General features: G+C 49.0%; 1 protein-coding gene across 1 annotated transcript in view; it reads left to right on the top strand.

Annotated features, from left to right (window-relative positions):
- The window catches only part of CSMD2 (CUB and Sushi multiple domains 2), a 495048-nt gene that overhangs the window by 457257 nt on the left and 24789 nt on the right, over positions 1 to 13002 (top strand). The window contains exons 57-58 of the mRNA XM_067533952.1: positions 2045 to 2227; positions 12617 to 12793. Coding sequence (XP_067390053.1) covers positions 2045 to 2227; positions 12617 to 12793 — 360 coding nt within the window. The remainder of the gene's footprint in view (positions 1 to 2044; positions 2228 to 12616; positions 12794 to 13002) is intronic.

A 13002-nucleotide genomic window follows, 5' to 3' on the forward strand; every position in this document is an offset into this window, starting at 1 on the left:
CTAACTCTGCTCCTATTGAAATCAGGGGGGTGGGAGGTCTGCCGGTGACTTCAGAGGAAACAGAGTTAGGCCTCTGCTTTTGAAAACCCTGCCCTCTTCAACAAACTCAGAACCACTTGGGACCTGATTTCCTTCTGCAGCCTTGTGCCTTATGTGAGCGGTTTCCAGCCCTGCAAAGCGGGTGTGAAATATGACCACTGGTATGTGTCGGCGGATAATTCTGACTTACACCAACTCAACTTGCACTGGCGCAAACGAGGGCCAAGCTGCAAAGTGATGGGGAATCGGACCTCTGGTCTTATGCCTGTGCTTTAATAATCAGCAATGCAAACACGGCAATTAAGGGCCTGATGCTATCTCCTGCCCCCAGCACGCCCTTACACTGGGGGCAGCATAGGGCTCCTGCATGGGGGGGAATTATCCTCCAGGGCCATCCTGCAAAGCCCAGAGCAAAGCACAGAGGCCAGAATGCTGTTTCCAAGCCAAAGGTTTTCCACCATGTGCAGGCAGCTCGTTAATTGTGACAGTGGCTTTAGCAAATCAGAACAAGCCACTTTGGAATAATTCGCCTCCAGAGGAGAACAGTGAGCCCAGAGAGAGGGATTCCCTCCACCCCTTTTCAAAACAAGTATTCTCCTACATGGCAAATGTCTTCATTATATTTTTTACATACGACCTGATGTTGCCAAGCTCATTACTGTAGCAAAACACAGAGGGCCTGGGAGCCAGGGGCTTCAGCTATAACAGCAGGAGTGAAATATTGCTCCCTGGATTGGGGCTGGTGTGTTTACAGAGATCACTAGCAGAGAAAGCCAAGACCAGACAGACTTGGCGTGAGTCTGGGATGCAGGGAACATGCTCTCCAAGAATCCCTGTGAGGCATCCTTTTCAGCTGCCTTTCTCCTCATGTCCCCCCAACTTTCTGCTAGCCGCGTGTAGCGTTAGCGATTTCTCTGAGCGGATGTGTCTCGGCTGGGTTCCTAGTGTGTCTATGCTGCAAAGCCAACCGCTCCTTGCTCTGCAAGGATAACGGGGCTGGCGGGGGAGGCTTTGAGCATCTCATCATTTCTGCTTGGAGGGGAACCATCTGCCTGACTGATGCTGGCAAACAAACCTCTGGCTACCTAAGCACCTGCCGCAGAAAGTCTCTGCATCTGTCTAGGTTTCTTTCTTTGAAATTCAGGAGTAATGAGACCTCTTTTGCATGCGCATAAAAAGCGATGAGCATCCAAAGTCAGTCGACACATGGGACGAAATAACCACCTGTGCAGATGGTCAGCACAAGGGCTCAATTCAGACTTTGCTGGCCTTCCGCACAGGGTGAATTTCACCCTCCCTTCCCCACTTACTGTGGTGATGTGTGCAGTGTCGGGGAGCATGCCGTGCCAGGGCTGTCACAGCCACCACGTTTCGAGGCGTGGCTGACTTCTGGGAGAGCAGTACTCAGTTATAAACCCTCTCCCATCACCAATGGGTGAAAGGGGAACTTGGAGCTCACTGCCCCCCTATGTGATTCTGCTGCATGGTCCTCAAGAGAATCACAAGGAGCCAGAGGGATGAAATGGGGAGAAAGTTTAGGTTGGCTAAGGCTATAAGAGAAAAAACCTAGTGGCCTTGAGGTCTCTCAGGCTGGGAATAGTCTTCCAAGGGAAGTGATGGAAGGCCCATCGTTTAAGGGTATTTAGAGCAAATCGATTGGGGAGAAGATTGGAAGACATCTGTCCCTGGGATGGCAGAGAGAGGCAGTGGATTGGGTTAGTTAGATGGCTGTCTCCCTACCAAGAGAAATTCTATGGCTTGTGCTATGGAGGAGAGGAGGGTTGAAGATCGCAACGGTCCTCATGAGGTTCTAATATCTACAGCTTCATGATCCCAGCTGATAACTGGAAGGCTAATGATGGGACGCAGTTTATAGACTGGCTACTCTATGACAGCTGCTTGTGTAGCATTGATCACTCCTCTCTGCCGTGGGAGGGGGGGCCAGCTCACATGCCTGCACTGCTGCCTGTGGCCATTGCTGACCGTGTCCTTCTCTGCTTGGCAGGAGGCAGTCAGGGGATGTGCGGCGACCCGGGGATCCCTTTGCACAGCATCAGGCTGGGCAACGAGTTTGGTGTGGACAGCATGGTTCGGTTCAGCTGCGAACCGGGCTACACGCTCCGGGGTACATCAGAGAGGACCTGCCACGCCAACGGCTCGTGGAGCGGCACTCAGCCGGAGTGCGAAGGTATTGTATGGGCTGTCTCTCCAGGGAAACGCTTGAGGCTGCTCAGTAGTGGAGTACACCAAGCCCCATGGGTGTCGGTAACGTGTTCCACTGCTCAGAGGCGAGCACCGTGGTTGCCTCATCAACTGGGCCTGGTGAGCGCTAGTCCTGGTGGGTCCCCGTAACCACTCGGAAACAAGGCGAAGGGAAAGGGTGTTTTACTAAGCTGGGCAGGAAAGGGAAAGGTCACAAATAGCCTAGGTCCGAGGGCTGAAACAGTTACCGTCCAAAGGGAAAGAGAGCAAGAAATGTTTGGATCCCTGGAGCAGCCCAGCGTAGAGTCAGGGCTCTTTCGGACCTAGTGCCTCAGGCGCTCTTTCCAAGCCAGTCTCCTGAGTTTCCAGGGCAGGCTCAGTTACTGTCTCCTTGGGGACTCTGCGCTGGCTCCCTGCCCAAGCGCTGCTGCTGCTCCCATAAGTCCCACACAGACCTGCATGCAGCTGTAATGTCCAGCATTTACCGCCTGCTCCTGACGTGGCTCTGGAGATTCCTCTCTGTATCCAGCTTCTCTGCAGCTCCCTGCTGCCAGGCGGCTGTCGCTTCCGGACAGAGCCCAGTCACTTTCTGGTGCAGGCTTTTCCCCTCACCTGGCCAGTAGGGAGCGGATACAGCAGGGAGGTAGCAGATGGGCATTGTAGCACCCTGCTTAGCGGTTCCATCGCAGCAAGATAACTAGGGCTGCGTCACACCCAGCCTTGCAGTGCAGGGGGGCAGAAAGCATCCCCAAACCCCCCTCCCTCCTGAAAGGGGAGAGGGTGGGAGCAGGGCTGACCTCCCACCTGCTCTAATAGGCAGGGGACCATAAGGGGCACCCATTTCATTAGCTTGCTCCAGGGTTTCCTGCCAGTCTTGGAGGGGATGATGATTCACACTTCCACTCCCTCAAAATCCTGCAGCTCACATCCCACGTGTTCCACTTCCTGGTGGAAAAAGGGGAGCGCATGTCTTGGAGGCAGCAGCCTCTGTTCTATACCCAACCCTGATCTGCCAGGCCTCATGCAGTGGTATCCCTGCGGGCCCACGATGGCTGGGTTCATTTCAGCACCTGAGGCCTGAACAAGGAAGAGCCCTTTGGCCTGTCTCTACCTTGCTTTGTGTCTGCTGGAGGCTGATCCTCAGCTCTGTTCAGACCATGTTCACATCTCCCCAATTGCTGGGTTGGATGCAGGAATGGCTGGGTGGAATTCTCCAGTCTGGGCTACAAAGGAGTCAGACTAGATGGTTGTAATTGTTCCTTCTGGCCTTCCAATCTCCAAATCCAGTGCCACCAATGAATTAAATGCTGTTTGGGGGAGAAAATTCAGCAGAAAGGGAAACTTTCCTTGCCTGGAACCTTTGTGAAAGCTAGAGCTGGTGCACGCATGAGTAATTTACGTGACGTGGCGGTGCGTGCTGCAAATTAAAATCCTGATAAACATTTTTTTATTTAACCCCCATTTTCTTTTGTTTGAAGAAAAAGAACAAAACCCCCAATCCAACCTAATAAACCCCAGGCCAGCTCCTGTTTCTATTCCAGAAGTATTTAAAAAATCAATCAGCGAAAGAACAAAAGCCCTAAACGAGGCAGGAAACGCACGCGCAAGGAGACCTGAGCAAGTCCTTCTCTTCAGCTGATTTGAAAGCCAACGGCTCGGAGAGAGATTGCAAATGAATTGGAAATTTATTCTAGGCTGATGTAGCCCTTGATTGAAAAGACACCACAACACATTTATTAATATGCTGAGGCCTTGGGATGCTAGGAGCATTCGTTTTTTCTTTCCCGTTTCTTTCGGTGGAGAGGATCGGCAGAGGCTCTATCTATTAATCGTGGGATAAATAACCTCTCAAATTCAAAAGGCTCCAGGATGCGGTGCGGTTATACTTTTTTTAATCACAGCTTTATGAATAATAGTAACATTATTTCTATGATGTGGCTGTTTAGTGATAGGCACTCGCCCACCGAACTAGGCAAGAAATGCACAATGATGAGTAGCGCACTGTGTCTCTGTCATCTGTATTCTTGGCAAGATGCAAACCCCATCAGCTATTCATGGGGCTGTACTCTCTGAGACTTAGATCCAACTTTCTGGGGCCGGGATTTATATCTTTTTTGCGTTGTGATTTTGCGAGTACGTTTGAGGCGGGCGAGAATGAGGATGAATTGTGTTGAGGCGGCGCAGGCAGGGTGCTGCAAGCTTTTCACCTGCTGATACTTCACATCTTCGTAATCCTGACCTGCAGCACAGCCAGCCATTCAAGACTCAGCCTCCCCCTGCACCCGAACAAGCACAGCTCTGCCCAAGCACCCACGTCCTAATCTGCAACACCCCTTGCTGTCCCAGTGCTGGGCTGCCCATTCCCAACGCTGCTAATACCCTGACTATGCCAGTCTCACACTCCCCACGCACAGCTCTGCCAGTGCCCCTCCCCTGGCTATCCCAGACCTGTCTTTACTGAGCAAGCTGTCAGCTGTGCCCAACGGTGTGTTTGGGAGGGGAGGGGTGATGCATGGGACATGGATGGTGGGACACTTAGGCCACTGGCTCTCCCGGGTGCTTGAGACCTCAGTCAGGCTTTGAACCCAAGATTGGGGAATTGAACAGACAAGGCTGACTCTGCCTGCTTGCCTGGCTTCCCCTTTGCATGTTAATTTTAGAAGCCACCGACACTGATAGCCATGTACGCAATCAGGTTTGTCCCATGCTGAATGGTGGTGGGGTTTTAACCAGTCGGGCTCCAATTATGGCTGGCCCCGAGCAAGTGTACTTTGGAAGAGGTGGAGAGCGGGTGACAAAGTCCTTTCTCCCGTCCCCATGCACCCACATGTTTGGGCTGAGCCCCGGCACCTCCTGCTATTCCCCAGACTGCACTTGGGGGAAGAACGCAGGCAAAGGAAACAAAACTTGTTCCTTGCTCTGTTTCCATCAGTGTCCCTGAAGCCAGGAGGCCGTATCCAGGCGTGCTGCCTGCCTCCATCGCTGCTGAGGGCGCATTCCCCAACTCAATGCCCCCAGATCTCTTGGGGGCCTCATCAGCTCTATGTATTTTTAGCTAAGGATATACATGGAGCAGGGAAGGCCAAAGCTTTCAGATGCCTAAAATAAGTGGCCTGATTTTTCAGAAGCACTAAACTGAATAGAAGCTCAACACCTCTGTGAATCAGGCCTCTTATTTAGGAGCTTGGCTTTAGCCACCAAGGACCCAGTTCGGCAACGCACTGATGCATATGCCTAACTTTGAGCATATGCTTAAGACCTATTGGCATCAATGGGACATAAGCACAGATTTCCCTGCTTTGCAGAACTGTGGATGAGCTTAAATGCATGCTTCAGTGCACGTGCTTAAGTGCTTTGCTGAATCAAGGTCTGAATATTAACATTTGTGGCCCCCACACTCTTCATCTCGCTAGCTGATAGGTCTGCTTTAGAAACCACACCCAGCACAGGGCTTTTTTGACTTCCGCAAAATGTAATAATGGTTTCTCAGTAAGTAACCAAGTTCCCGGACTAATGAAATCTTATTGAAAATCTTGTTCTGACCCTGCTGCTCATGTATCTGTAGGTAATTGCAACTTCATCAAAGGCATAACTCTTGGATTGGGTTCAGCAGACCCTCTGTAAATAAGCCCAAATCCAAGAAGAATTCTCAGAGCCAGGAGTTGTCTTTTATTAGCAAAAAGATTTTTTTTAGAGGGGAAGAGGGAGAATAGCCCCAGCACCCAAGTTCCATATTTCTTGGCTTGTTAAAACCTGGTGATTAAAGGTCTCCAAGGCGTGATATGAATCAGAGTGATTAATATGTTCCATATCTCTAAATCAGGACTAATCACATTTTGAAACCTGCTAAATTGCATCTCCCCATCCATAGTTCTGAATTAGCCAATCTGAATGTATGGGAGCCCCATTCAACATTGGAGTGGCAAAGCTCCAGCACGACAACATAGCCATTCAGTGCCTCTGTAGGGCATTGTGTGTCTCTGACTCATGCCTCTTCCTCGACAGCTAGGAACAGAAAGCGTGATCAAGTCAGGCGGGGCCAGTAGGTCCTCTGTGCCACCCTGCCCAGCCAGCGAAAACTGTCCCCTTCAATTAGCTGCTACGCGAAATGAGCGTAGAGGAACTTTGTCTGTTCCTTAGTAGACAAAGGTCTACAGCACAAAAGAACACCATTCATTAATTGCCATCCTTGCTAATGTAGCCAGAGAGGCTGAGAAATGAATGGGAACGGGGATCAAGCTGCCATCTTGCCCCCTGCAACGCAAGACTGAGCCAGCCCACTGCATGTGCCGCGCTGGGAAGAATCTTCTGTTGCCGCTGCCAGGTGGCACATAGACAAGTTGCTTATATTTCAGTAGCATCTAGAAGTCCCGGCTTAGATTAAGATCCCATCACACCAGGTGCTGTAATAAAAAACAGTCCTTACATCACGGGTCTTACCATCTAAATAGACAAGGTGGAGAAAATGAAAGTAGCGCTATCCCCACCCATGTTACAGCAGGGGGAGCTGCAGCAGAGAGAGGTGATATCCCGATCCAGCAAAGCAGCTGAGCACATGCTTCACTTTGAAGCCCACGGAACTTTAGCACGCACTTAACGTCAGGTGTTTTGTTGAATCTGAACTGAAGTAACTCACCTAAGGTCACGTAGAAGGGATGTGTGTGGCAGAGCCAGGCACCGAGTCCAGATTTTCGGAATGCCACGCTGGGTAAGGAAGGGGTTTTATTCCCTCAAACTAGCAGGTGCCTTTCCATTGCTCTAAAATTCAACCAAAAAAAGAGGCGGAATTATTCTTTTTAAAACCCACAATAATTTCTTTCATAAGGTACAAACAGATTGAAATCAAACAAGATAATTATCAGCGGCTGCTGGAACTTCTTAGCTGCTGACTGTGTTAGACAGTCCAGGCTGCATCATTTCCAGTAAAACCAGCTTTCTAAAATCTCAGATTTCAAGCTCCATTTAGCTTTAATTTCCGGCCAGTTTTAAAATGTGAATGAAAATGTAAAAGCTTCCGTCCCTGGCACTGCTTTTTTCCCCACCCATCTTTCTTCAAGCACAGCGCGAAGGAATGGGGCCGGGGGAGGAATACCAAACAAAAAAGACTTGCTCTCCTTCACAATAGAAGCTTCAATTGCATTGTTAGTTGCGGTTAAGCTTTATATTTTCTCCCCTTCCTTGAAAAGCTGAATGGAACGTTTGCTTTGAGCATGTTTATTATTGTGCCAGATGAATGAAACAAATTCCGCAGCCGGAATGAGACTGGGCCCTGGCTGCTGTTTATTTTAATTGATCCCAATTTGACCCCTGCGAATATGCTTAGTGACAGGATATTTTTTTTCCTCTGCATGTCAGGTGGAATGTAGGTTACTGTTTAATTTAAAGGGTATGTAAATTACCATCTGCAAAGTGAAGGCTTTTAGGACTCCGAAGGCTCTCAGCTATGTGTCATTCCAGCAGTGGATTTCACCTGATGTGTCAGACATTGTTAGGAGAGCAATTCAGCCCGTCTGCTGAATGGCAGGAAGACCCAAAAGAACAATTCTGTCCGCTGTAAGGATTAGACCATGGAGCATATGTGGGACATTTACATGCTATCTAGACTGGAGTCCTCGTTAGTAAACAGCTTTAATCTGTAGGAGAGGAGAAGAGAAGCTTCATCCCTCTTCCTTGAGGGAATTGATGAACTTCTAGCTTTACAATTATGGAGCCTTAAAATGCCACCAGCTGTGAAGGGAAGGATCTTTTAAAATAAATAAATAACATCGCTCAGAGTCATTCAATGGGATTCACCCTGAAGGGCAGGTGGACTTTCTATACCAGCGCTGTGTGTAACGGCACGCAGATACCATGAGAATGGGTGCCTGAGACGCCTCTATAACAAATAAATAGTAATGTTGCCCTTTCCGATACCTCTGATGTCCCTTATGCCAAATGGCAGCAGGTGTCTGGGGCCCCGTAGCCTGGCTTCTCAGTGGAGGATAAATCAGCTACATCGTCTGAGTATATTCTAAATGTAACTTGCTTTGTTTACACAAAAGCACCAGTCCTGAGCTGAGATGGTCAAACAGCACGTTACAATCCCTTCGTCTGGGAATCCCATCCCAACACCAATGCTTGGTTCCTTGGAAGCAACTCTGCCTCAAGAACTGCCTCTAATCAGAACCCGAGGCAGATACCAAACTCTCCTGCTCCCTCTCTCCCCAAGTGCCTCCACACACACTTGCCTACCCCAGCGCTAACCACCACTCTGCATGTCTTCCCAAGAGTCAAAACTTGCCCGCAGAAAGAGAACGTGGAAGACTGTGTAACAGCGCCACCTGGTGAAAACTCCTATATCAATAACTGTTACTCCTTGCCTTCATTCTGAAGTCACTCTCGATTAGTAGCCATCTTTACTTAATCACTGCAACTTGAATCGGCCGGAAGCCATGAAGAAAAGCAATCAAACCTGCCCTCGACTTAATAGCAAAGAGGGAAAACAATAACATGTTGAAAGGATCGACATCGTGCAGACGACATCAGTGGCCACATTTTCAGAAGAACTCAGGGCCAGATTTTCAAGTGCTCAGCTCCCAGCAGCTCCCATTGTGCCAGTTACAGCCAGATGTTGAAAAGGGCTCCGCACCCAAAGCATTGAGCTCTACTGAAAACCCAAGGCCTGGTGTTGAGCTTTTTTGACAATCCGGGTCCATAGGTGCGTTTCAGGGGTCTGACCACATTCTGTGTGTTTGTGTGTTGAGCTGGAGTCTCTATGCTGTCCCGGCTTCCTTCCCACTTTGCTGGCCAGTGCATTGGGAAGGGCTGGAGCTCAGGCCCCAGCCGCTCACAAGGGAGTGGGAGTAGCAAGCCCAAGGCAGTTTGGCGATGCCGATAATCCCTCAGGGCTAGGCTCCCACATCACAGTGAAGATTGCGGAGGAAGGCGCTGTCATTAGCTGTCGTCTCCCTGCCCAATGGGATTCGCCACCCCATTAGTAAATCTCATGCACCACCTCAAATGATGAAGTCCCATTACTTTTCACTTCCCAAGCAACACTCGCCTTCCTCATTGTAATTCTCAGCCTGATCTCCCCTGGCACCGGGCTCTATCCTTATCTTTAGCAGCGGTCGTGATTACTTTTAACAGCCACATCTATCGTATTGGCTTCAAAGGGACTCTAGCCGAATAATATAGGCACAAAATATAGATATGTTAAAGAAACAAACAAAAAAATGGGGCGAAGAGATTTTTCAACAGTTTGTTAATAGAAAGATTTGCAATTAGGGGTGTGTGTGTGTGTGTGTGTGTGTGTGTGTGTGGTTTTTAGTTGTAGACATTCCACTGCATTGTTCATAACTAGAGAGTGTTGCTGGAATATAGCAAGGATGCCTTAGCGGTTAGAGCAGCGTTTCAGGGCCCTAGGTTCTATTCTCAGCACTGGGAGGAGAAGGTGTCTAGCGGTTGGAGCGGAGAACTGGGAGTCAGCATTCCCGGATTCAGTTTCCAGCTATTCCACAGAATCATGATGTGATCTTGGCCAAATCATTTCACCACTCCCTGCCTGATTCTCCCATCTGTTAAAATCAGCATAATAATGTCTCCCTCAGGGGAAATCATTCATTAGACATTTGAAAGCCCCAGACCCTGGGAGGAAAGGTGCTACAGAACAGCATGGTATCGTTATTGCTGGAACCTGAAAGTGAATCTGACTAAACAGATCAATCTAATTTCACTTTCCACGGCTGAGGAAAGTTCAAGGAAATAATCAGCATAAAGTGTGAAAAGTGAATTAGATCGTTAAATTCCTCTCAGTTTTGACAGTCTGACAAGCTGTTAGTAATGCAGGGGAAGATTTATTAACCCAGATTCAGAGCCAGCGTGCAGCTGCTCTGCACCACACTCCTGGCAAAAATCCAGCCCCTGTAATGAGCTGCAGGAGGTTCACCCCAGTTTAGGGAGATGGTGGTATGGAGTCATCACGACAGCACCCCTTCCTGCCACCAGGCGTGTGCGGAGTGCGGTCAAAGGAAGGGGGTGGGCCCAGGGATTCCCTACACCTTTGTACTGCTTAGCTGCGGCTAAGGATCTGACCCTTTTGTCAAAATCTATCATTTAATGATGGCCTGATCACTTGAAGTAGTTTCCTGTTAAAGAAGGAACAAGACCAGCCGCCCCCAACCAACGTATTTTGTTTTGCAAATTATTTTCTTGTTTGGTGGGAAGGAGGGTTGATTTTGATGCGTGTTCCAAACGCCAATGCAGTTTAGTTTTCCTCTGGCACGTGATCCTGCAAGTTGCTTTCAGCTCCCATTAATGCCAGGAGACATTCTTTACCTGCTGGATTTGGCCCTGAGTTATTTTAAATATGACTTTCACGTTGGATCACTTGCCCATAAATTTGTGGTCCCTTTCATATCCGTGGCAGGTGTCCACTTGGACTTGCTACTCCACATTCACATGCTCAGCTGTGCCGTAACATTGCACCATTGCAACCTTTTCAGAAGTCACAATGAATTTTGTAGCAGCTGTGCAATGACTATTTTAGAATCGGGTGTGTGCGTATATGGGGCAGGTAGGGTAGGGAAGAGAGAGGATGATGTACGGACACGGCAGTGAAATATTAATCCAGTGCTTTTCCTGAGCAGATAGAATCTGACTTTTATCCCTGCATTTATTGGAAATGATGCTATGTATCACTGAGACATTGGCTGCGTGAGGAATCTGTAACTAGAGAGCACCCCGCGTGATTTTAGTGCCATGCAAAATGTCTGCACATACAAGCTGGAATGGTTATTAGTTTCTCCCTGTCAAACAGATACACATCTGACAAGCTCATATGTTAACATGCTGACAGCAAGCCAAGTAACAAGGGAGAACGGAGCCTTTCTCTTTCCATTGAGGAGCTGTGCACTGTGCATTCCTACCCTCAGCCAAATGAGATTTGTTTACCTCTGCCGAATGGCAGGCAATATTCCATCCCCCCAGGTGTCTGGTCTGGGGGCAGCGATAGCACGTGGAGACTGGGGCACCTCGTTATTTCCAAACGGATGCTCTTGCAGCGAGTGAGATGGTGCTGCATTGCCAGGGGAATTTCCTTGTCAAATAGTCAGAGGCAAACGGTTTAAGCCTTTATTGATTCATGTGATTTTCTTTCATGTGCAGTAATTCCACAGTAGATGAGGGCTGGCTGCAATTATTGCAGGTACTTATTTTGCCATGACAGGGCTGTGTGTACTGCCGTTCAGTCTGATGCGCTTTTATTGCAGCGGCACGGAGGCAGTTTAGACATAAAACCTGGGTGCTGACAAACCTATAATTGTATCCTCGCGATGCTCCCCCCACCATCTGAAAGCATAATTGGATATATGCAGGCAATAAGCAGGAGGGGCTGCCATTATGGAAGGGTAGCTGAGACCCCCGCTGCTTCGACTCCCTTGATGTCTGCAAAGAGTGGCTTCCAAAGCAGAGATGAGCCCAGTGAAGCACAGATCCAGATTACTTAACTCTCTAAAGATGCTGGGGGCCCGAGTGTTTGTCTCAGCCCTTTATAGAGACTGGGGGCCAGCTGTGAAATTCAGAGCCAGCTCAGGATGCAGATTCCCATGCCCCGATGAGCTGCAAGAGCCACCTTGAAGAGACAACACGGTATCTCGTGGCCCGTCTCAGGCCCTCTATTGAGACGAATGTGATGATCATTGCCAGTTTTCCGCTTCTAAAAACTGGGGTGAGCCCACCTTGTTTCACACAGTTCACCGGGCCGTCATTCGATGGCAATCAGTTTTGGTCGCTACCAATCTGGGCTTGGATTTAGACTGGCAATGAAAGACCCTGATAACCTGTTGGTTCGGAGCTGTGTAGGTTCCGCCATCTCCTCCCCTGACATGCTTTGTGACAACTGCCTCCGTCATTCCACCAAGAACCCAGCTTGTCTCTTTGAGGTGCCTGTCAGGTTCGGCTAATTTAACGGCTTGAGCCGGCAGAATGCGTGATCAGCGTCAAGGGACGTAAAACCTGCCCCTCTTTCAATTCAGTCTGGAGCAGTAAGCAAGAGGCTTGCAGCCGGGGTACATTCTTGAATCCCAGTGTGAAATCAAAGCGGTATGCACGGTAGTATCTTGTGCTGGAGAAATTGGCTTATGACGCAGGAGAACTTGTCAGCATTTGGTCTGCAGCCGCTCACCACGCAAGTCACACAGCCTCGAGATGTTTCCCATGGCAAGGTGCACCCCTTGCTCTTGGGATACTTTTCTTGCACTGCTAGGTACCATTGACTCATTCGAAAACGGCCTGTGCGCCATGGCTTAATCCAGAGGGTTTTGCAGCTAAACTGCTTTTGTTGAGATCAGGATCAGCTTTCATTTTATTTGTAATTTTGCTATTTTGGCTTTTTTAGTTATATCTTGTGGAAACCCGGGGACGCCCAGCAACGCAAGAGTTGTATTTAATGACGGCTTGGTTTTCTCCAGCTCCATTATATATCAGTGCCGGGAAGGCTATTACTCCACAGGGGTGCTGAGCAGGCACTGTACTGTCAATGGGACCTGGACGGGGAGCACTCCTGAGTGTACAGGTGAGCATCTGAGTGAATTCCTGGAAGACAAAGTGAATAGCGAACATTAAGGCACGAGGGCTAGGTTTTCAAGGAGTGCATGGGAAAGACTCCCAAGCGTCAGCATGCACATGTAATCCCATTGTGTTCAGAAATGCAATAAAACTAGGGTACTGCCAGTGGAAATAATTCTTCGTGCAAACTCTGTGAGGCCCCAAGTCCCTAATGGA

This window comes from Emydura macquarii, unplaced genomic scaffold (assembly GCF_026122565.2).
Source record: "Emydura macquarii macquarii isolate MOO-44397 ecotype Brisbane River unplaced genomic scaffold, CSIRO-AGI_Emac_v2 contig_3348, whole genome shotgun sequence".
In the NCBI taxonomy this organism is placed as follows: Eukaryota; Metazoa; Chordata; order Testudines; family Chelidae; genus Emydura; species Emydura macquarii.